The sequence below is a fragment of the Macaca fascicularis genome, chromosome 20 (assembly GCF_037993035.2).
Source record: "Macaca fascicularis isolate 582-1 chromosome 20, T2T-MFA8v1.1".
Lineage (NCBI taxonomy): Eukaryota > Metazoa > Chordata > Mammalia > Primates > Cercopithecidae > Macaca > Macaca fascicularis.
Genome location: NC_088394.1, coordinates 9,226,104 through 9,249,040, shown reverse-complemented (window position 1 = coordinate 9,249,040; position 22,937 = coordinate 9,226,104). Strand labels below are relative to the sequence as shown.

Below are 22,937 nucleotides of genomic sequence, written 5' to 3'. Positions count from 1 at the left end.
TCACATCACAGGTATATGAGCACCACTGTGATAAGAGCTGTAAAGAGGCAGGGCGGGTGCTGCTTGGGAGCATCACACAAGGCTTCCCAGAGAAAGGCACATGTAGACCGAACTCAGAGAGAGCGACCCCTTCTGGTGGGTCAACAGGAAAGGATATTCCAGGCAGAGGAAACTATGTACTTCTGTGGCTGGCAGGTTCAAAGACTTAGGGATATCCCAGGTTATTCTCTCTATCCCTAGAGTGGACATCGCATCTGGCACTTACACCTGGTAAATGATTGCTGAGCTGAACTGAACCCTTCTTGATGGGAAAAATGAGAGCAGGGGGTAATATTTTGAAAGGGGAGGTAAGTTTTGGAGTAAGTCCATTGAACCTTCTCTCATTCCATTTATACTAAGTGTAAATACTAACAGGTGTCATTTGCTGGCACCAGCTCTGTACCGGTGACTGTCAGATATTTTTACATTTATTTAAAGCCTTGGTTGGGCACAGTGGCTCATGCCTGTAATCCCAGCACTTTGGGAGGCTGAGGTGAGAGGATTGCTTGAGCTCAGGAGTTCGAGACCAGTCTGGGCAACATAGTGAGACCCTGTCTCTACTAAAAAAAAAAAAAATTAGCTGAATATGGTGGTTTGTGTCTGTTGTCCCAGCTGTTTGGAATGCCAAGGTGGGAGGATTGCTTGAGTCTAGAAGATTGAGGCTGCAGTGAGCCGTATTTGTGCCACTGCACTTCAGCCTGGGTGACAGAGGGAGACCCTGTCTCAAAACAAAACAACAACCTTACAATAGTCCTCCAAAGAGGATTGTACTGTCCCATTTTGCATATTGGGATACTGAGATCAAAGAGGCGAGGTGACATGTTCAGTGCAATGCAACCAGGCAGTGGCTATGCCAGGATTCAAGACCATGCTACACCTTCACTGGAGGCAGAGAGGCAGGTAGGGTAATGGTCCCAGTTAATCTGTTAATCTTCTCCAGTTAAATGTGGTTCAAATTGCTTCCTAATGAAAGCTGTCCAGCCATGAGCTCAGTAAGATCTTTTATGGAACAACTGACAGCCAGAGATTGCCAATACAGAGTAATTAATATGGAGCAATGATGAGTGATAAGAGATGAAGATCTAAAGTGAACTATTAAACGACAATATCATTTTTCTTGTCTTCTTCCCTTATGCACACTGACAGGAAGAGAGTTGACACGATAATTTTATAAAACTCCCTGACACTTCCTGTTAACTCCCCTCCATTAGCTGGGTCTGATAATCCCCCAGAGCAGACACACGGAAAGAGGAGGCTCACTCTTGAAAGACGGAGAGGTGCTACAAAATGGGACAGAGCTAGTGTCTCTAAGGGCTCTGAATTCCAAACCATAGTCTGAATGGCTATGAGTATTTCCTTAGGCAAATCTAGGAGTGGAGAATGTTACTACTAGAATCTCAAAAACAGAGGTAAAAATGAGCTTTCTACCTCTGATCTGTTATTTGTGTTCTAGCCCTTGTCTAGCACACACTTTTTTCCTCTCCTCCATTCACCTCAACTTTACCCACTCTTCAAAGCCCAGATAATTCTTCCAAAGCCGCTTTCCTTCCACTTCATTCTCACATCTCCTGACTTCAGTCTTGTACTTGTAGGTAGGAACACGGAGTTTAGAGTTTGTCCATGACTATGGGTAGTTTGAAAGTAGGGATCTGTAATTTCTACTTTGATTTTAGGCTGGGCGCGGTGGGATTACACATGCCTATAATCCCACGCCTTTGTGAGGCTGGGCTGAGGCTGGCGGATCACTTAAGGTCAGGAATTCAAGACCAGCTTGGCCAACATGGTGAAACCCTATCTCTACCAAAAATACAAAAATTAGCCAGGTGTGGTGGGAGGTGCCTGTAGTCCCAGATACCTGGGAGGCTGAGGCAGGAGAATCACTTGAACCTGGGAGATGGAGGTTGCAGTAAGCTGAGATTGTACCACTGTACTCCAGCCTGGGCAACACAGTGAATCTCTGTCTGAAAACAAAACCTTTTTTAAAAGACTTTGCCTTAGGTCTCCATATAGCAAGTAGAAACAGTGCTATGGGATAAATTGTATCCCTCCCCAAACTAATACCATTAAGTCTTAATCCTCAGGACTTTTGAATGTGACTGTATTTGCAGGTAGTTTCTTTAAAGAGGTGATTTAAAATGAGGTCATTAGGGTGAGCTAATTCGACATGGTGGTGTCCTCATAAAAAGAGGAAATTTGCACACAGAATCAGAGGGAAGACATAGGGAGAAGACAGACAACTGCAAGCTCAGGAGAGAGGCACAGGACAGATCTCTGATGGCCCTAAAAATGAACCAACCCTGGTGACACCTCAATCTCAGGTTTCTAGTCTTCAAGAGTTGTAAGCAAATACATTTCTATAGTTTAAACCAGCTAGTTTGTTGAACTTTGTTACAACGGCCCTAGCAAACTAGTACAATCAACCAAATAAATGGTCATGATCTTGCTAATGTGAATACCAATATTTCTACTACTATTCATAGCAGCTGTCTTTATTGAGGACCATGGTGACCAGCCTATTACACACATTAACTTGATATTAATAGTCTCTTCCCTTGACAGCAGCCCAAGTTCTTCTGGTCCTAAAAGTAGAACATTACTGTGGACCAGCCACAGTGGATGAATGACAAGAGGCAAATTAGGATGAGTTGCAGGGCAAGGCTGAGCCCCAGCATCTGTTTCAGGGAGAAGAAGAAGATGGGACAAAAGGGCTATTTTTAATCTGGTGGCTTGGCGTTGGAAGATTGGATCCTCGCAGAGAATGCTGATTGCATTTCCACCAAGCTCTGGATCACATGAGTAAGTGAGATAACCTTCCTGTGTTATTCCAGACCCCAAAACATCTCCAGAAGCACTGGAGGCCACTGCATGTGTGACTGAATACTTTCTTCAGTCGTTCGTTCATTAATTTATTTACAGATTCATTCAACTAAAATTAACATTCAGGAAAGCATTGCAGCACAATGAAAAGAGCATGTCTTGGATTAAAATCTTATCTGCCATTTGCCAGCAATGAGAGCTGGGTTAAGTGATAACCTTTCTAAGTCTCAGGTGGAGTGAATTAGGGTGGCCTGAATCCACTGCTGCTATCTATGCCCCTGGTGACTCTGATCAGGGATCCTAGGGCAGTGCTAAGTAGACAGAGGCTCATATGACTTGCCAAAGTTCAGGAAATGTTATTGACTTGATCTACTTGATGGAAATAGACATGTCATCACAAAGCTGTAAATGTCCACAAGAAATTTTACATAAATTAGACTCCTTTCCATGTTGCAGTATCTCCTTCCTTCCTTCCTTCTTTCCTTCCTTCCTTCCTTCCTTCCTTCCTTCCTTCCTTCCTTCCTTCCTTTCCTTCCTTCCTCTTCTTTCTTTCCCACCAGCTTTATTTCCTTCTTTTTCTTTGTCTCCCTCCTCTTTTCCTTCCTTCCTTCCTTTCCTCCCTCTTTCCCTCCTCTTTCCTCTTTTCTTCTCTTTTCTTTCTTCCCTTCCTTCCTTCCCTCCCTCCCTTCTTCCCTCCCTCCCTCCTTCCTTCCTTCCTCTCTCTCTCTTTTCTTTCTTTCTTTCTTTCTTTCTTTCTTTCTTTCTTTCTTTCTTTCTTTCTTTCTTTCTTTCTTTCTTTCTTTTTTCCTTCCTTCCTTCCTTCTTTCTTTTCCTTTCCTTTCTTTTCTTTTCTTTTCTTTTCTTTTCTTTCTCATTGTCTTTGTCTGTCTTTCCCATCAGCTTTTCCCCCAATCACGCCAATTCACTTCCTCTTATGGATTGAATCACATTCTTCCAAAAGACATGCTGAAGTCTTAGCCCCTGGTACCTGTGAGTGTTACCTTATTTAGAAACAGGGTCTTTGTAGAGTAATTAAGATACAAGCTAAGCTGAGGTCATCTTGGTATAGAATGAGCCCTTAATCCAATATGACAGATGTCATTGAAGAGGGGAAGAGACACAGAGACAGACACATGAATAGGTGAGTGCTGTGTGGAGAGACAGACGCACAGAGGGAGGATGGCCCTGTGACTGTGGAGGCAGAGATCCGTTAGGCAGCTTCCAGCCATGAACGCAAGGGTTGTCGGCAACCACAAGAATCTGGAAGAGAGCGTGGCCCTGTGCACACCTTGATTTCAGACTCCTGGCCTCTAGATCTTTGAGAGAATAAATTTCTGTTGTTTTAAGTCTCCTACTTTGCGATCCTTTGTCATGGGGTCCTAGGAAATGAATATGTTTCCCTTAGGGTTTTACTGGGGACACATATAATGCCAGTGCTGGAGTCCTGGATTGTTGGCCATCTTGGTTCTGGAATTAACCTCTCACCTACCTACTTAACCACCTCCAAAATTTCCTATCACTGAGAATATCTTCAAAGCATTTAGAGGAGAACCTTCCAGTGGGTCACCGTGCCCATGCCTTGCTCTAGGACGGATGATATTGTTAACAAGCTGGGAAAACAGCTTTCTGAGTGTTCTTTCTAGTGAGGTGCGTGGGACACATGAGTGACTTTCTTCCAGAGAAGAGCTACCGTAAGGAAAAACAAGCCCAGTGCTTCCTTATTTTTTGGTGGAATGGCTTGATCTCAGAGTAGAGGAAATTTACTCATAAGTGTTCTGTCTCAAAAGCTCACGGGAATCATCCTTTAGTTCTTAGGCGCCTGTCCTGATTGGGGCTCCTCCGGTCCAGAGCCTGCCCGCCTCCAGCAGTCTCGATTCCAACTCATTTGTGGGACAAGGCAAGGTTGTACCTTGTCTCTCGTCTTATTTATTAGCACATTACAACCACTAATCACAATTAAAAATAACGATGCCATCAAGATAATTCAAATCAGGGACAACCAATTTCAACTACCATTACTTGTAGATGGAGTTATGGGTCTTGCTCCCTCTTCAGCACTTTTAGAGGACTCCTTTTTTTCCATTATTCCTCCATCCCCCATCAGACTCTTGAATTATACTGGGAATTAACTTAATATGTAAAGTCACTTCTAAATGAACTCTGTTATGCTGCTTTTTCTTTGCCTGCCCTCGAGTCCCTGTATCTCCCTCGGTAGCCTTCAAATGTCAAGACGCGGCCTTCCAAGTCCAACATCTGGTATTGTTCTTGTAAACAACATTTTTTTTTTCCCCCAGGTAGATTCTTCTTGGGGTGAGTCAGTGCTTTGCTTGTCTGGGTCATTTGCATGGAAATGACATTCTGCACTTGGTACTTCTATTGTCTACAATGTTTATTCTTAAAGCACCCAGGATTTTCTCATAATGTCAAAAGCAGAAGACAAAGTCAGTCTCTTTCTCTTTTTTTCTCTCTGCAGTTCTCTGGGGGAGGTGGGTAGGACCTCTAGGGAAGCTTCTCTATGGAGGTGAAATTCTAGCTGAGACCTGCATGATGAGAAGAAAAGGAACCTGGAAGTTGAATTTAAGGCAGAAAGAAGAACAAGGATAAGATCCATGAGCTGGGAACCCTCTTGCTATATTTGAGTAGCAGAAAGAAGGTGGGTTGAGCTGGACATAGAGAGCAGGGGAGTGGCAGAACACTCCATCAGACACATAAACAAGGCAGATGTGCAGGCCATTGCAAGCACAAGAACTTTTTTGTTTTTGAGACAGGATCTCCTTCTGTCACCCAGGCTGGAGTGCAGTGGCACAATCTCAGCTCATTGCAGCCTCGACCTCCTGAGCTCAGGTGATCCTCCCATCTCAGCCTCTTAAGTAGCTGGGACTACAGGTGCATGTCACCATGCCTGGCTAATTTCATTTTGTGTTTTTTGTAGAGACAGGGTTTCTCACCATATTGCCCAGTCTAGTCTTAAACTCCTGGGCTCAGGCAATCTGCCTACCTTGGCCTCCCAAAGTACTGGGATTACAGATATGAGCCATTCCACCGTGCCAAGAACTTTTGATACAGGTTCCTGGAACATAGAGAGTTGGAGAAATCATTATCTGAAACAGACATGCATACACAAGTCATCCTTCCTGCTGATGAGGGAACACATATCAGCGTAGCTGAGGAAAGCTTTTCTCCGGTAGGGTGGATGGGTGTTGATGGAAGGTCACTTTGACCTTTTCCCATTTGCTGCTGTCAGCCACTTACCAAATTCATTGGCGGGTATCAATAGTGATTTCTACTCTTGTTCCCTTCTTTCCATACCCACCCCCACTGCCCTAGAGCCAGTCCCTCAAACTGGGGCTGTGACAGTGGCTCCCTATGGTGCCCCCCGATCTCTTTCAGCCTATAACTATAAAGTATTCACATTGCTTAAGCAGTAGTGTCAGAACCAGGTTCAAACTCAGGATTTCTGGCATCTAATCTTGTATTCCTTCCATTGTACACCACCAAATGAGATGAAAGCCTCTATATAGGCCAGGCACAATGGCTCATGGCTGTAATCCTAGCACTTTGGGAGGCTGAGGCAGGTGGATTACCTAAGGTCAGGAGTTCGAGACCAGCCTGGCTAACATGGAGAAAGTCCTTCTCTACTAAAAATACAAAAATTAGCCGGGCGTGGTGGCAGTCACCAGTAATCCCAGCTATTGGGGAGGCTGAGGCAGGAGAATCGCTTGAATCTGGGAGGCAGAGGTGGCAGTGAGCCAAGATCACGCCACTGCACTCCAGCCTGGGTGACAGAACGAGACTTCGTGTCAAAAAAAAAAAAAAAAAAAAGGAAAAGAGAAAGAAAGAAAGCCTCTCTCTACCCCTTTCATCAGTGACAATGAATGGAATTCACTCTGACTTGGTATTTCAGCCCCACTGGGAATGAATCCATCTTCCCAACCTCTCAGCGTCCACCAGCCCAACCAGCTGTCTTTTGACACAAGCACACTCTCCTTTCATTTTGATTTCCAAACCCTTCTGATACTATTTCCCCAGCCTGGGTTGTTCAACTCCCTCCCACCCCATTTTCTGCCTCTTAACTTTCATCTCATTTGTGGTATGCAACAGAAGGACCACAAGATTAGAAGCCAGAAATCCTGAGTTTGAATCCTGGTTCTGACACTTATCAGTCTCTGTGAGTCTCAGTGTGGTCTTCTATACATTGGGGTCAGTGATCCTGTTTTCATTTAGGATGCTCTTGGCTACAGAAAACATAATTAAAAGTGGCTTATACAAAAAGACTGGGGTCCAGTGGTCCCAGAGGTGACTAAGTCAGCAGGTCAACCATGTTATCAAGTCATCAGGTTTTTATTTTGTTGATTTTGTTCTCTGTTTTTCTGTGCTGACATCTACACAATATTGGCTTTTCTTCTTAGGCTGGATCCTGCATCATCTAAGATGAAGCCTGCTTATCTAGATAGTATATACAGCTGACAACACCCAGATAGAGCAAAGAAAACATCCATGCCATGGTTTTTTTTTTTTCTTCACAGTGAGCAAACCTTTCCCAGAAGCTCTACAGCAGAATTTCCATCGTATTTCAATGACCAGAGCAGAGTCACGTGCTTGTGCTTTGAAGATTGCTTGGCTTAGAGAAGTCAAGATTCATGGGTTGGGAAGGCACCCGAAGTTCACTGGCTTCATGGAGGATAGTGAAGAAGATGCCAGCTCTCTTAGTAAGGAAGGAAGGCACCCATACTTCACTGGCTGCATGGAGGATAGTGAAGAAGATGCCAGCTCTCTTAGTAAGGAAGGAAGGCACCCATACTTCACTGGCTGCATGGAGGATAGTGAAGAAGATGCCGGCTCTCTTAGTAAGGAAGGAAGGCACCCATACTTCACTGGCTGCATGGAGGATAGTGAAGAAGATGCCAGCTCTCTTAGTAAGGAAGGAAGGCACCCATACTTCACTGGCTGCATGGAGGATAGTGAAGAAGATGCCGGCTCTCTTAGTAAGGAAGGAAGGCACCCATACTTCACTGGCTGCATGGAGGATAGTGAAGAAGATGCCGGCTCTCTTAGTAAGGAAGGAAGGCACCCATACTTCACTGGCTGCATGGAGGATAGTGAAGAAGATGCCGGCTCTTTTAACAAGGTAGAAGGGGGTACATAGTTTTGGGTGGGAAACCAAGTCTTCATCACAGGAATTTAGCTTAGAGAGTATTATGCATTGAATGTTTGTGTCCCCTGCAAACTCGTATTTTGAAATTCTAAAGCCCAACGTGATGGTATCAGGAGGTGGGGCCTTTGGGAAGTGATTAGGTCGTAAGTGTAGAGCCCTCGTGAATGGTATTAGTGACCTAATAAAAGGCACCTCAAATAACTCTCTCACTCTCTTTTTTCTGGGTAGGGAGACAATGAGAAAATCATTGTCTGCAGTGTGGAAAAAGACCCTCACCAGAACCAGATCATGCTGGCGGCCGAATCTTGGACTTCCAGCTTCCAGAACTGTAAGAAATACATTTCTGTTATCTGTAAGCCACCCAGTCTGTGGTATTGTGCTATGGCAGCCAGAATGGAGCTGATAGACTGTTGTTTTAAGGATGAAATGAGATGATGTATTAAAGCCTGGTACAGCATCAAGCTCACAATACATGCCCACTAAATGGTAGAGACTGTTACCGTGATTAATTTTCAGTGTCCCCTCCTTTTTGAAGTCTTCTCCAGTCCTGGATGGAATGACTGAAGTCTCCTTTGATAGTCTCACAACACAGAGTATATCTTTATGTTGTGTGGGAAGAATGCGGTATTGGAGTTCAAACCACATACCAGCATTAAACCTAGTTTCCAAATAGTGCTATTACTTGATGATTAGTTACAGGGAGTTTGGATTCCTGCAGACAATGACTCAAGACTTAGCCCTGCCACTTACAAAATGTATACTGTGGTGACCGAACCTTTAGATTAAGAATCCCACCTTCACCCTTTCCTGGTTGGGTGATCTCGGGCAAGTCTTTAAGCCTCTAAGAGCTTGTTTCCTCATTCATAAAACGAGGCTCAGTGGAAACCTACCTCCTGGGGTTGCTGTGAGGATTAGAAGCGATAACACATGTATAAAGCATGCTGCAAAGGGTATTATCAAGGGTAATGACTATTTAAAGCAAATTTCCTGTAATCCAATTCTAGTTGATTATGGCTTAAGATTTTGAGATCCTCAATGACAGTGAATGGGGCATGTTTCTCTGATTTCCCAGGACTTGGCATGCAGTTGGTGCTTAATTAATGTCAACCGAATTGAAGATAACTGTGTTGAATTTTGAAAAGTGCAGTGGAGGAGAGAGGAGGAAAAATATTCCAAGCAGAGTGAAGGCCCAGTCACAAAGCGGTGATAACAGTGTCAGCTTTTCTAGCAATAACCGAGTCAAACTTAACATCATTTTCTTCAACTTGCTCTTTCCTCGCCCAAGCATTTCTGGCGTTTATTGCTCCTAGGAGTGCAAAGATGAGACAAGGCTGCCACTCAGCCGCGATATATGAGGACTGACACTGTACCTTCTCTTAATCTCCTACCTTCTCTCCTCACCGTACTTGCCCCTTTTTAAAATTTTGCTTTAATCTGATCAATATTATAAAATCCAATAAAGAAAAAATTTAAAAAATAGGAATTTGTTTGACAAAGGTGACAAGTAGCAAAATATCATCAAAGGGAGGCTGATGGATAGGAATCCCTGAGGCAGATGAGTTACTGCCCACCACACCCCTACCTCCGTGTGGGCGTACCAGGAAGGGAACCAGCGTCCCAGGAAACTTTTCAGAGGCAGAAACATAGGGAAAGGGCCACTATGGTGCTGCTGCCATAGTTTTTGGGGTTTTTTTCTTTTTTTTTTTTTTTTGATTTGGCAGACTGGGAATCCCATTCTCCTTCCAGAGTATCAAACCGACGTCTTTATTTTATTTTCTTTCTTTCTTTATTTTATTTCTTTATCTTGTGTGAATGAGATCAACAATCCTTCTGAATAAAATTCAAGCCTTTCACATAGCATGAGAGGAGCTCTTTCTTTAGTGTTAGTGCCCAACATCTATTTTTTTCTTTTTTTCTTTTTAATTTTAGAGGTGCGGGTTCTGCTCTGTTCCCCAGACTGGAGCGCAGTGGCACAATCACAGCTCATTGCAGCCTTGAATTCCTGGGCTCAAGGGATCCTTCTGCCTCAGCCTTCCAAGTAGCTGGAACTACAGGCACACACCACCAAGACTGGCTAATTTTTTTAAAAAGGCTTTTTGTAGAGACAGGGTCTTGCTATGTTGCCTAGGCTGATCTTGAACTCCAGTCTCAAATGATTCTCCCACCTCAGCCTCCCAAAGCATTTATATTACAGGCGTGAGCCACTGCACCTGACCATTGCCTACCAGTTTTTTTATGTTCCACATGTGCACAAGCCATAATGAAGTTTCTCTTTTCTTTCGCCTCTGCATCCCATGTATCTTGACACCTCCACCTGGAGCACGTTTCTCAATACCATCCCCAGGTGTTCTCTCTCTCTCTCTCTCCAGGTGTTCTCTCTCTCTCTCTCTCTCTCTCTCTCTCTCTCTCTCTCTCTCTCAGATCTGGCTAATTCCTTCTCATCTGTCAAGTCTCTGCTCAGATGTCATTTTCTCCAGGAAGCCTCCCATGATCTCTCACATATGATTAGGAGCTCATCCCTGTCCTCTCATAATCCTCACTTCATAGTTGACTCCTGTGGTAGCAGACTCAGGACACCACACTGTAATTGTCTTTTGCTCTCTTGCCAGCTAACGCCCTCAAGGGCAGGGACTGTGTTTTATTCTTTGTCATCTCCAGCACCTAACCTAGGGCGCAGTGTTTAACAGGAGTCTGATTAACATTTATTGAATGAATGAAGGATGGCATCCGTAGTGCTGATGGGCTATGGCTATGGGACCGTCTCTCTAAGGATACTGCCTCAGGGTTATTTTCAAGATGGAATCTCAGCAAGGAGATGCCAGCTCCCTCTGAATTTGCCTTCATTTATTCAATATTCCACTTTCTGTGTTCAATGGATTTTTTTAAAATTATACTTTAAGTTCTAGGGTACATGTGCACAACGTGCAGGTTCAATGAATTTCGAATGCCTCCTCCATAGCAAGTCCTGTGCTAGGTCTCAGGGACCTAGCAAACAACACAGATCTGGTGCCTGGCTTCATAAAATCTAAAATCCAGTGGCCTCATTTTGAAGGTTGCTTTCTATTCATTACTGTAGTGCCAGTGTCTCTCGTGGTTTTTGGCATTCAATACATATGTTAAGCGAAATAAAAAAAAAAGACAGTTTCAGGGCACATACATATCAGAGTCAGTTTATACAGAAAAAAAAAAAAAAGCAAATGGTTTTATTTCACCTAGAAAAAGAGTCAGGGTTTCCAATGGGGAGACGGGCAGGTCCAGGGACATAGGTGTGGAGGCAGCAAGGGTCACTGTGGTTGTGCTGTTGGACCTGGCTGGGATCAAATCCCATCTGTAGCACTACGTCATCTCCGATGGTCATTTTAGCCTCATTAAACCCCTGTTTCTGCATCTGAAAAATGAGGACGACAGAATTAACCTCATCCAATTCCTGTGAAAATTCAATGAATGAATCAATAGAAATCTTCTGGCATAGAGGAAACCATTTATTAAACGTTAGCTTATTATAATTGTGAGTAGAGGCTTAAAATGATATGCCATGCTTGGGAAGGGCAGACAGTGATGTATCTGTGTGTGTGTGTGTGTGTGTGTGTGTGTGTGTGCGCGTGCGCGCACGCACGCACGCAGTGGTATTGGGGGTGAGATTGGAAAGCTGTCTGGAGTCAGCTATGATGTTTTGTGTTCCATGCTAGGGGCTTGCTTGACCCCAGGGGAAGCCACTGAGAATTATATACGGTGGAGTGACATGTCCTGGTTATATCTGCTCACACGAGAAATGAGGTGTGCCTCACTTTACACAGTGGCAATTGGAATCCTTTGAGGAGGGAAAAAAGAACAGAAGGAAGGAGGGAAAGGAACAGAAAGGAGACAGAAAGGAAACTGGAGTTGGGGAAAGGAGGAGCAGAGGACAGGCAAGAAAAATGGCTGGAGCATCCATTTGACACCAGGCTCCGGGGCTTGCCTCCAGATGAGTGAGGAGTCTCAGGACAGGCTTGATGGTGATTTACAGGTCTCCATCTCAGGGCCTGAATGAATTGTGCCGAAGGAACTCTCAGAGGTCCCCTCCTCCAGACTGTAGAGTCAGGGCTTGGGGATGGGCTTTTTGTCTCAGGACTCACCTGAGGCTTCAGAATGCAAGTGCCAATTACCTGGGGTCAAAGCTCAAGAGCTACTTGCCCTAGGGTGTGCTTTGCAGCCTCCGAACATTCAGCTGATCTTGCAAGAGCCTGTCCCTGCAATGTCACTGCCAGGCTGACCAGCACAAGCCCCATCCTCCTTCCCTTCCAGCAGGAAATCCAAGGATATTTTTCTAGTTTTAATTTATTTTTTAAAGTAGCTCTATGAGCCTGTTAATAAAAGGGAAACTTGCTCCTTGTCCGACTGTCACTCAGCCTCTGGTTGTCTCCTCTCGCCTGGGAAACTCATTGGAAACCATGCTGGCTCCTTTCTCTCTGCACATAAAAAGGTTTATAGATCTCCAGTTCCCTACAACTCAGCCCAAAGTAGCTCTCAGTTGACAGTCTTCAGAAATCAACGTTGCTCCCCCCTATACTGAGCTCCCGCCCGCACAAGGTCAGGCTCCGCTCCAGGAAGCTACTGCCGTTTGAATTGTGCTGGGAAGTTTCTCCTTCAGAGGACACCTCCATCTTGGAGAGAGAGGCTTTGAAACCTTTAGCAGTATTGACAAGGAGCTTACACTTGTCAAACAGACTTGGCTTCCTGCTGAGCTGTAGCTCTGGGCTCAGATGTGGGAAAGGGGTCTGGGCTGTTCATGGCTACTCCCAGCCCAGTTTATTTCAGTGAAGATTATGGATCACTAGGGTGGCTGCCTGGTGGTCGTTCCCTGAGCCGTGTGGCCCTTGTGGGTATGTGAGATGCTACATCCTCTGTGCAATTTCCATGCTGATGATGTGGGTCTGTGACTGGTGGACTCAGGTTATTTGGTGCTTTATTTAGCAAAACAAAAGAAGAGTGAACTGGTCTAAAGCAGGGTTTCTCAACCTCAGCGCTATTGATATTTTGGGCCCGATAATTCTACATTGTGGGGAGAGGGGTGTCCTGTGCATTGTAGGATGTTAGCAGCTCCCCTGGCCTTTATCCCCCAGTTGCCAGTAGCACTCCCCTCTTCCTGTTGTAATGCAGGGCAGGCAAGCCCCCAAATGGGGCTTAGCCCACAAGCGTTCTTGGCTTTGTTAGAAAAGAATTCAAGGGTGAGCCGGTGGTAGGGTAGAAGAAAACAGCTTTATTGAAGCATCAGTGTTACAGCTCCATGACTGCTCCTACAGAGCAGGGCAGAGAGTAGCAGCTGAGGACAGTTTTGAAGTCATATTTATACCTATTTTTAATTATATGCAAATTATGGGGTAGTTTATGCAGAAATTTCTAGGAAAAGGGTGAGAGCTTTTGAGTCATTGGGTAGTCACCGTAGAAAGGAGTGGTAAATCCTGAGTGTTGCCATGGCTGTGGTAAACTGGCATGGGACACGGATGGGCATGTCTTCTGGAAAGCTGCTTCCACCTCATCCCTGTTTTAGCTAGCCCTCAATTTGGTCCAGTGTCTGAGCCCTGCTTCTGGAGTCAAGTCTCGCCTCACACCTCAGTTGTGACAACCAAAAATGTGTATGCCGGAAACAACTTGAGCACGTGAATCTATCTTTCCAAGTATACATTTTGTGAAATCTAACTACAGATCAGATGTTTACAGTGAAAATTTAGTGTCTGAAATGAGGTGTTCTTAAGGGTGAAATACTGCATTTTAAAGACTGAGTGAAAGAGACACGGTAGACTATTTCATTAATAGTTTTTAAAATACTGATTATATGTTGAAATACTAAGTTGGATATAATGGAGTAAATAAAATATAGTATTACTATTAATTTCACCTACTTTTAATTTTAAATGTGGCTACTAGAAAATGTAAAATTACACATTTAGCACACATAATATTTCTATTGTGTGGTACTGGTCCAGAGACTCATGGGTTTATTTCCTTCTTCACCACAACCTTTTGTTGGGGATTTGAGCAAGCTCTAAGCGTTCATTTCCACATCTGTAAAATGTAGATAATAGGACAGTTCAGAAATAGTGGGCAGGTTGCATGAGACTATGCATGCAAACTTCTCAGCACACTGACTGGCATGTAGTAGGCACATAACACGTACTTGATAAGTGAATAAATTAGCCACTGGTCTGATTGAGTGGGGCTAAATAATACTTTACTTTCATTCAGTGATATAAATAGTTCATGCTCATTCTAAAATATTTGAATAATATATAAAAGTATGTGAATAAGTACAAATTCACTGGAATCCCTAAGTCAACTACTGTTATTTATTGGTGACCCTCCTTTTATTTGTGTTTATTTATTTATTTATTTTTAAAATTACTTATTTCCATAGGTTATTGGGGAACAGGTGGTGTTTGGTTACATGAGTAAGTTCTTTAGTGGTGATCTGTGAGATTTTGGTGCACCCATCACCTTAGCAGCATACACTGCACACAGTTTGTATTCTTTTATCCCTCACCCCCTTCCCATCCATTCCCCGTGAGTCCCCAAAGTCCATTGTGTCATTCTTATGTCTTTGCATCCTCATAAGCTTAGCTCCCATTTATCAGTGAGAACACATGATGTTTGGTTTCCCAGTCCTGAGTTACTTCACTTAGAAAAATAGTCTCCAAGTTCAGTCATTCAGGTTGCTGTGAATACATTAATTCATTCCTTTTTATAGCTAAGTGGTATTCCATTGTATATAAGTATATAAACCACAGTTTCTTTATCCACTCATTGATTGATGGGTTGTTTCCATGATTTTGCAATTGCTAATTGTTCTGCTATAAACACACATGTGCAAGTGTCTTTTTGCATATAATGACTTCTTTTCTGCTGGGTAGATGCCCAGTAGTGGGATTGCTGAATCAAATGGTAGATCTACTTTTAATTCTTTAAGGCATCTCTATACTGCTTTTCATGTGGTTGTACTAGTTTACATTCCCACCAGCAGTGTAGAAGTGTTCCCTGTTCACCATATCCATGCCAACATCTATTATTTTTTGAGTTTTTGATTATGGCCATTCTTGCAGGAGAAAGGTGGTATCACATTGTGGTTTGGATTTGCATTTCCCTGATCATTAGTAGAGCTGAACATTTTTTCATATGTTTGTCAGCCATTTGTATATCTTCTTTTGAGAATTGTCTATTCATGTCCTTAGGCCACTTTTTCGATGAGACTGTTTGTTTTTTTCTTGCTAATTTGTTTGAGTTTGTTGTAGATTCTGGATATTAGTCCTTTGTCAGATTTATAGATTGTGAAGATTTTCTCCCACTCTGTGGATTGTCTGTTTACTCAGCTAACTGTTCCTTTTGTCGTGCAAAAGCTCTTTAGTCTGATTAAGTTCCAACTATTTATCTTTGTTTTTATTGCATTGCTTTTATGAAATCCTTGCCTAAGCCAATGTCTAGAAGGGGTTTTCCAATGTTATCGTCTAGAATTTTCATAGTTGCACGTCTTGGATTTAAGTCCTTGATCCATCTTGAATTGATTTTTGTATAAGGTGAGAGATGAGGATCCAGTTTCATTCTCCTACATGTGACCTGCCGATTTTCCCAGCACCACTAGTTGAAAGGGTGTCCTTTCCCTACTTTATGTTTTTGTTTGCTTTGGAGAAGATCAGTTGGCTGTAAGTATTTGGGTTTATTTCTGGGTTCTCTATTCTGTTTCATTTGCCTGCGTGCCTATTTTCATACCAGTACCATGCTATTTTGGTGACTATGGCCTTATAGTATAGTTTGAAATCAGGTAATGTGATGCTTCCGGATTTGTTCTTTTTGCTTACTGTTGCTTTGGCTATGCAGGCTCTTTTTTGATTCCACATGAATTTTAGGATTGTTTTTTCTGATTTTATGAAGAATGATCGTGGTATTTTGATGGGAATTGCATTGAATTTGTAGATTGCTTTTGGCAGTAGGGTCATTTTCACAATATTGATTCTACCTGTTTATGAGCATGGGATGTGTTTCCAATTGTTTGTGCCATCTGTGATTTCTTTCAGCAATGTTTTGTAGTTTTCCTTGTAGAGGTTTTTCATCTCCTTGGTTGGGGTATATACCTAAGTATTTTATTTATTTATTTTTTGCAGTTATTGTAAGAGGGGTTGAGTTCTTGATTTGATTCTCGGCTTGGTTGCTGTTGGTGTATAGAAGAGTTACTGATTTGTGTACGTTAGTTTTGTATCTGGAAACTTTGCTGAATTCATTTATTAGTCCCAGGAGCTTTCTGGAGGAATCTTCAGGGTTTTCTAGGTAAACAATCATATCATCAGCAAGCAGTGACAATTTGACTTCATCTTTACTAACTCAGATGCCATTTATTTCTTTCTCCTGTCTGATTGCTCTGGCTAAGACTTCCAGTACTATGTTGAAGAGAAGTGGTTAGAGTGGGCATCCTTGTTTTGTTCCAGTTCTCAGAGGGAATGCTTTCAATGTTAGCCAATTCAGTATTATGTTGGCTGTAGGTTTGTCATAGATGGCTTTTATTACATTGAAGTATATCCCTTGTATGCCTATTTTGCTGAGAATTTTAATCATAAAGGGATGCTGGATTTTGTTTAATGCTTTTTCTGTATCTATTGAGATGATCATGTAATTCTTGTTTTTAATTATGTTTATGTGGTATATCACATTTATTGACTTGTGTATATTAACCCATCCTTGCATCCGTGGTATGAAACCTGCTTAATCATGGTGAATTATCTTTTTGATATGGTGTTGCTAGTATTTTGTTAAGGATTCTTGCATCTATGTTCATCAGGAATATTGATCTGTAGTTTTCTTTTTTGGTTATGTCCTTTTTTGGTTTTGCTATTAGGGTGATACTGGCTTCATAGATTGATTTAGGGAGGATTCCCTCTTTCTGTATCTTGTGGAATAGTGTCAATAGGATTGGTACCAATTCTTCCTTGAATGTCTGGTAGAATTCTGCTGTGAATCCGTCTGGACTGGGACTTTTTTTGTTGGTAATTTCTTTTATTACAATTTCAGTCTTGCTGCTTGTTATTGGTCTGTTCTGGGTAACTAATTCTTCCCGATTTAAGCTAGGAGGGTTGTATTTTTCCAGGAATTTATCCATCTCTTCTAGATTTTCTAGCTTATGTGCATAGAGGTGTTCATAGCAGCCTTGAATGATCTTTTGTATTTCAGTGGTGTCAGTTGTCGTATCTCCTGTTTTATTTCTTAATGAGGTTATTTGGATTTTCTGTCTTCTTTTCTTGGTTAATCTTGCTATGGTCTATCATTTTTATTTATCATTTCGAAGAAACACCTTTTTTTTATTTATCTTTTATATTTTTGTCTGTCTGTTTCATTTAGTTCTGCTCTGATCTTGGTTATTTCCTTTGTTCTGCTGGGTTTGGGTTTGGTTTGTTCTTGTTTCTCTAGTTCCTTGAGATGTGACCTTACAATTTCAGTTTGTGCTCTTTCAAACTTTTTGATGTGGGTGTTTGGGGCCATGAACTTTCCTCTTGGCACTGCCTTTGCTGTATCCCAGAGATTTTGCTAGGTTGTGGGTGACAAAGGTGTAAAGTTTCAGCTCTACCACTTACTCCACTTGACCAAGCAATTGATTCGTTCTTGGTTCCTCAGTTTCCTCATCTGTATAGTGGGAATAATAATGGGTATCAGGTCATTCTTGCGCTGCTATAAAGAAATAGCTGAGACTGGGTAGTTTATAAGAAAAGAGATTTAATTGGCTCATGGTTCTGCAGGCTGTATAGGAAGCATAATGCTGGTGCCTGCTTCTGGGAAGGCCCAAGGAAGGTTTTACTCATGGCAGAAGGCAAAGGGGGATCAGACAGGTCGCATGGCAAAAGCAGGAGCAAGAGAGAGAGAGAGAGAGAGAGAGAGAGAGAGAGAGAGAGACAGTGAGTGTGTGTGGTGGGAGAGGTGCCACACTTTACACAACCAGATCTTGTGAGAACTCACTCACCATGGCAAGAACAAAACCAAGGGGTAGTGCCAAACCATTCATGAGAAATTTAGCCTCATGATCCAGTTACCTCCTACCAGGCCCCACCTCCAACACTGGGGATTATAATTCAACATGAGATGTAGGTGGGGACAAATATCCAAACTATATCTTAATGGTGCCTATATCAGTTAGTTATAGGGGATTAAAAGAGTTAATATTTATAAATACCTAAAATAGTGTCTTGCACATAGTAAACATTATGTAAATATACATTAAATATATTTTTAGAGACAGAGTCTTGCTCTGTTGCTCAGGCTGGAGTGCAGTGATACCATCATGGCTCACTGCAGCCTGGAATTCCTAGGCTCCAGTGATCCTCCTGCCTCAGCCTCCTGAGTAGCTGGTACTACAGGGGCATGCCACTACGCCTAGCTAATTTTTCTTTTTAATTTTTTTTTTGTACATACAGGGTCTCCCTGTGTTGCCCAGGCTGGTCTCAAACTCCTGGGATCAAGCAATCTTGCCTACTTGGCCTTCCAAAGTGTTGGGATGACAGGAGAGAGCCATTGCACCCAGCCTACTAAATCTTAAATAGTACACTTGTACTCCCCCTACCCACCTCCATGCCCACCCCAATGTTAACAAATATTAGGGTTTGTTGTGGGTCTTTTCTTGTCTTTCTCTTGGCTCATATAATCAGTATGATTATCGTTAATTTATTTTTTAAGAAACTGTGATCATTTTATATATACCTTTCTGGAACATGGTTTTTTAACTTATGATACATCTATTGTGGAATCTGCTCTGCCAAGTTCGTTGGTGTCAACAAGTGATTCCATAATAATTCAATGGCAGAGATGTAAGCCCTTTCACATAGCCATTCTCCTATTAATGACCTTTTTTTTGTTGGAAATTTCAAAGCATTAAAATGTTACATCGGAAAGGGGTAGGGGAGAGGCCAACCTGACTAATTATACAAACTGGAGTAAGCTTTGGGGGCTGAGCTATGGATCTGACACATGCAGCAAGAGGTACGTTTTGAGTTAAGTGACTATCTAAAATCACCCAACAGTTAGATAATTGACCTAATTTAATTTTCCTATAGAAGGACGACCGCTGGTTTGTCTGCCTGATCTATAGGTATGTCACTGCATGTATTACAGGCCAGTTGGCTAAGTATGAAGCTATTATTACTAATTAAAATCACTTTCCTGCAGAGCCCTCACCTTTTCCACCTCGCTAGCCCACCTTCCCACGTTACCCAGGATTCATCCCTTCAGCAATGGTTAATGTGAGCCCCAAATCAATAGCTCAATTCACAATCAAGATTGGGCTTCCAGGCAACAGAGATCAGGATCAATAACTTATGTTCGGTGAAATTAAAGGCAGTTGTTAAGCCAACTGTTTAAAAGGTGCAGACAGGGACTTCAGGGATATCTGTCAAAACCTGTTGGGTTCTTTCTCCGGAGAGGTTGGAACGTACATCTTTCTTTGGTCAGTCTTCCACATGGATGGGCAGCTAATGAAGCAAGCATGTCCTCACCAATTTTTTTTTTTTTTCTGAAATAAATTCCCTGGCCCCAGGACTGCCAGGGGCATCTGAGCTGACTTGAGGGAGCTTCTTTCATCAAGTCCAATGCAGCAAAAGCAGAGATTCAGAGTCATCTCTCAGTGTCTCTCCAGCATCTTTTGGGAGGGTAGAGCGAGTGAAGTTTCCCTACATCTTTAATTTGTTGGATCTTCCCAGAATTATGACATTTTAATCATTCAACTAACTTTTTTTTTTTTTTGAGATGGAATCTCGCTCTGTCGCCCAGGCTGGAGTGCAGTGGCGCGATCTCAGCTCACCGCAAGCTCCGCTTCCCGGGCTCACGCCATTCTCCTGCTTCAGCCTCCCGAGTAGCTGGGACTACAGGTGCCCGCCACCACGCCCAGCTAATTTTTTGTTTTTTAGTAGAGACGGGGTTTCACCGTGGTAGCCAGGATGGTCTCGATCTCCTGACCTCGTGATCTACCTGCCTCGGCCTCCCAAAGTATTCAACTGACATTTAATGAGCACTCACTCTGTTTCCCTCAGCTTGACTTTTAGGGTTTGTTGTGGGTCCTTCCCTGTCTTTCTCAGAGGCTATTGATAGGTTGTGGGTGACAATGTTGTAAAGTTTCAGCTCTATCAGCTGCTTAACTTGACCAAGCACTTAATTATTTATTCCTCAGTTTCCTCATCTGTGCAGTGGGGATAATAATGTGTATTAGGTCATTCTTGCATGGCAATAAAGAGATAGCTGGGACTGGGTAATTTATAAGAAAAGAGGTTTAATTGGCTCATGGTTCTGTAGGCTGCCAATTTTACCAATTGATTTTTAAAACTTTTTATGAGTTGAACCCTATTTATAGTTCTAGTATTATTATCTGTATGAGTTAGGATAGGCTAGGTGGGAGTAACAAATAGCCCCAGACAGGTAATGGAACAACATGACAGACACGTGTTTCCTGGCACATAACAGTGCTGGGTGGGTAACCAGCTTCGATGGGTAGACCTTGTCTAAGTGGAGACTGAGGCTCCATCTGCCTTGTGGCTCCTTGAGGGTCTAATTATCATTCTCTAGTGTCTACTTATCAGCTTCATCCAGCTGGTGTAAGGGGAAGGACAGTGAAAAGAAGGCCCCACATCATTTCTTAAAAGCCTGGGCTCAGAAGGGAATTCAGCCTTCCAGCTTCCATTCCATGGCCTACATGTTAGTCACCATCCTGACTGCAAGAGAGATTGGGAAGTGTAGCCTGTCTGTTATGCTTAGAAAATTTTTTTTTAAAAGGATAGATTTGGGGGATCAGCTAGCTATCTCAGCTTCATTACCATGACCTCCCTTTGTGGATGTCTATAATTATACCTACCTATCATGTTTTCCCTAGAATTTCTCTTTCCTTTAGGAAACTCATCCCATTGGATGGGATGGTCCACACCTCCAGGCACGAGGATGTGCACATGACCCAAGCTGGGCCAGTCATAGGCTTTCTTGCAATATTTCTGTTGGATCTATCAAGAAAGGCCTTTTTGTCTGCTAGAATCACTATGTTGGTAGACATGAGTCTTGGGCTGCCTAATACAACATACCTGCAACTTGAACTCAAGAGATAGACTGTTGACTAGTTATAGCCTCTGATATCTGGTAGAGAGATAGTCATAGACACAGATAATTACAATAAGATAAGTAATTATTATAATCCTTAGAATTTGTTGAGTGCTTGCTATGTTCCAGGCACCTTTCAAAGTTTTAGGTTTATTCACAGTGGCGTGTATTCTACTATTATCTATATTTCACAGATGAGGAAATGGAGGCACAGAAAGTGTAGGAAGCTTGCTCAAGTTCACTTACATAGTGAGCAACAACGCTGGAAGTCAGGCTGTAATGCTTTTGCTCTTACCCACGGTGGGGACTGCCTCTAAGAATGCTACAAATGCTACTTCCTCATAAGCTCCTTGAATTCAGGAATAAGGTCTTACTGTCTCAATTTCCCTCCCACTCTGCTGCAGGGCACCTAGTACTGTTCACAGTAATTCCACTTTACTTAGGGTTATTGAGCAGAAGTTCTGAAGGCCATTGATGGGGGGGTAAAAAAAAAGAATGCACCATGGTGGATAAAAAGATTAGAAAACCTGGGTGATCTTCCTTGATAACTATTAGCTTAACCACCTAGAAATCTTCAGATTCAAGAATGTGGAGGGTGAGTATTGATGTATGGCATCACTTGCTTCTGAAAGGAGCTGTTGTTGTGATATAGGTATCCAGGCTAAGGTTTCCTTGGAGAGTGAGGATCTAGCCAGGTGACACATCTCCTTCACAAACGATCCTGGAAATGATGCATTTGATCTGTAGCCACGTGGCTAAACACAAAAGGGGCTAGCGTGTGTGTGTGTGTGTGTGTGTGTGTGTGTGTGTGTATATATATATATATATTTTTTTTTTTTTTTGAGATGGAGTCTCTGTTTGTCGCCCAGGCTGGAGTGCAGTGGCGCGATCTCGGCTCACTACAAGCTTCGCCTCCTGGGTTCACGCCATTCTCCTGCCTCAGCCTCCGGAGTAGCTGGGACTACAGGCACCTGCCACCACGCCCGGCTAATTTTTTTTCTTTTTATTTTGTTTAGTAGAGACAGGGTTTCGCCGTGTTAGCCAGGATGGTCTCGATCTCCTGACCTCATGATCTGCCCGCCTGGGCCTCCCAAAGTGCTGGGATTACAGGTGTGAGCCACCACAGTTAGCCACTTTTCATTCTTATAAATAATGCTGGGATTATTAATCTTTAATTTTATATATTTTTCGTTACAAATGTGACAAAACTGCCTTACATAAAATCTTGAAAAAGGAACAAAAAATAGCAACTGTCTCCAACCATCATAACCACTGCTAATATATTTCTGTATTTTCTTCTAGCCTTTTCTCCCACACATAATTTTATGCTCACCTTTTCCTCACTGTAAAAGTAATATATGATGACTTTCCAAAGAACTTATTTTCCAGTAACAAGGAAGCAGGAACAAAAATCATCCATAATTTCACCACCTGGAGACAACCACTATTAACTCTTTGGCCTATTTTCACATACTATTATTATTATTATTGGTAGTAATTTTAATTATTTCTTATTATTTTACATGACTGAGATTGTGCTAAAATTGCAATCTTCATTTTCTTGTTTTGCTTAATCCTGTATCATGAGCATTTCTCCTTGTAATTAAAAGTTTTAAAGATATTTTAAAAGCATTAAATATTACAACATAATATTTTAATGACTGCACAATATCCCTTCAAATAGATGAATTATAATTAATTCAACATCCCCACAGGGGGACGGCTTTAGCTATCATATACTTTGCTGCAAGAAGCATTTTTGCACATGCATTTTGACCACATTTCAGCTGATTTCTTTAGGATAGGTTACTAGAAGTGAAATTACTTGTCATGTGCTGCA

General features: G+C 42.4%; 1 protein-coding gene across 1 annotated transcript in view; it reads left to right on the top strand.

Moving 5' to 3' along the window:
- LOC135968933 (uncharacterized) overlaps window positions 1–22,937 on the top strand; it is an 81,549-nt gene that overhangs the window by 38,995 nt on the left and 19,617 nt on the right. Inside the window, exons 2-3 of the mRNA XM_065537588.1 lie at window positions 7,383–7,984; window positions 8,240–8,339. Of these exons, the coding sequence (XP_065393660.1) occupies window positions 7,433–7,984; window positions 8,240–8,339 (652 nt within the window). The 5' untranslated portion in view covers window positions 7,383–7,432. The remainder of the gene's footprint in view (window positions 1–7,382; window positions 7,985–8,239; window positions 8,340–22,937) is intronic.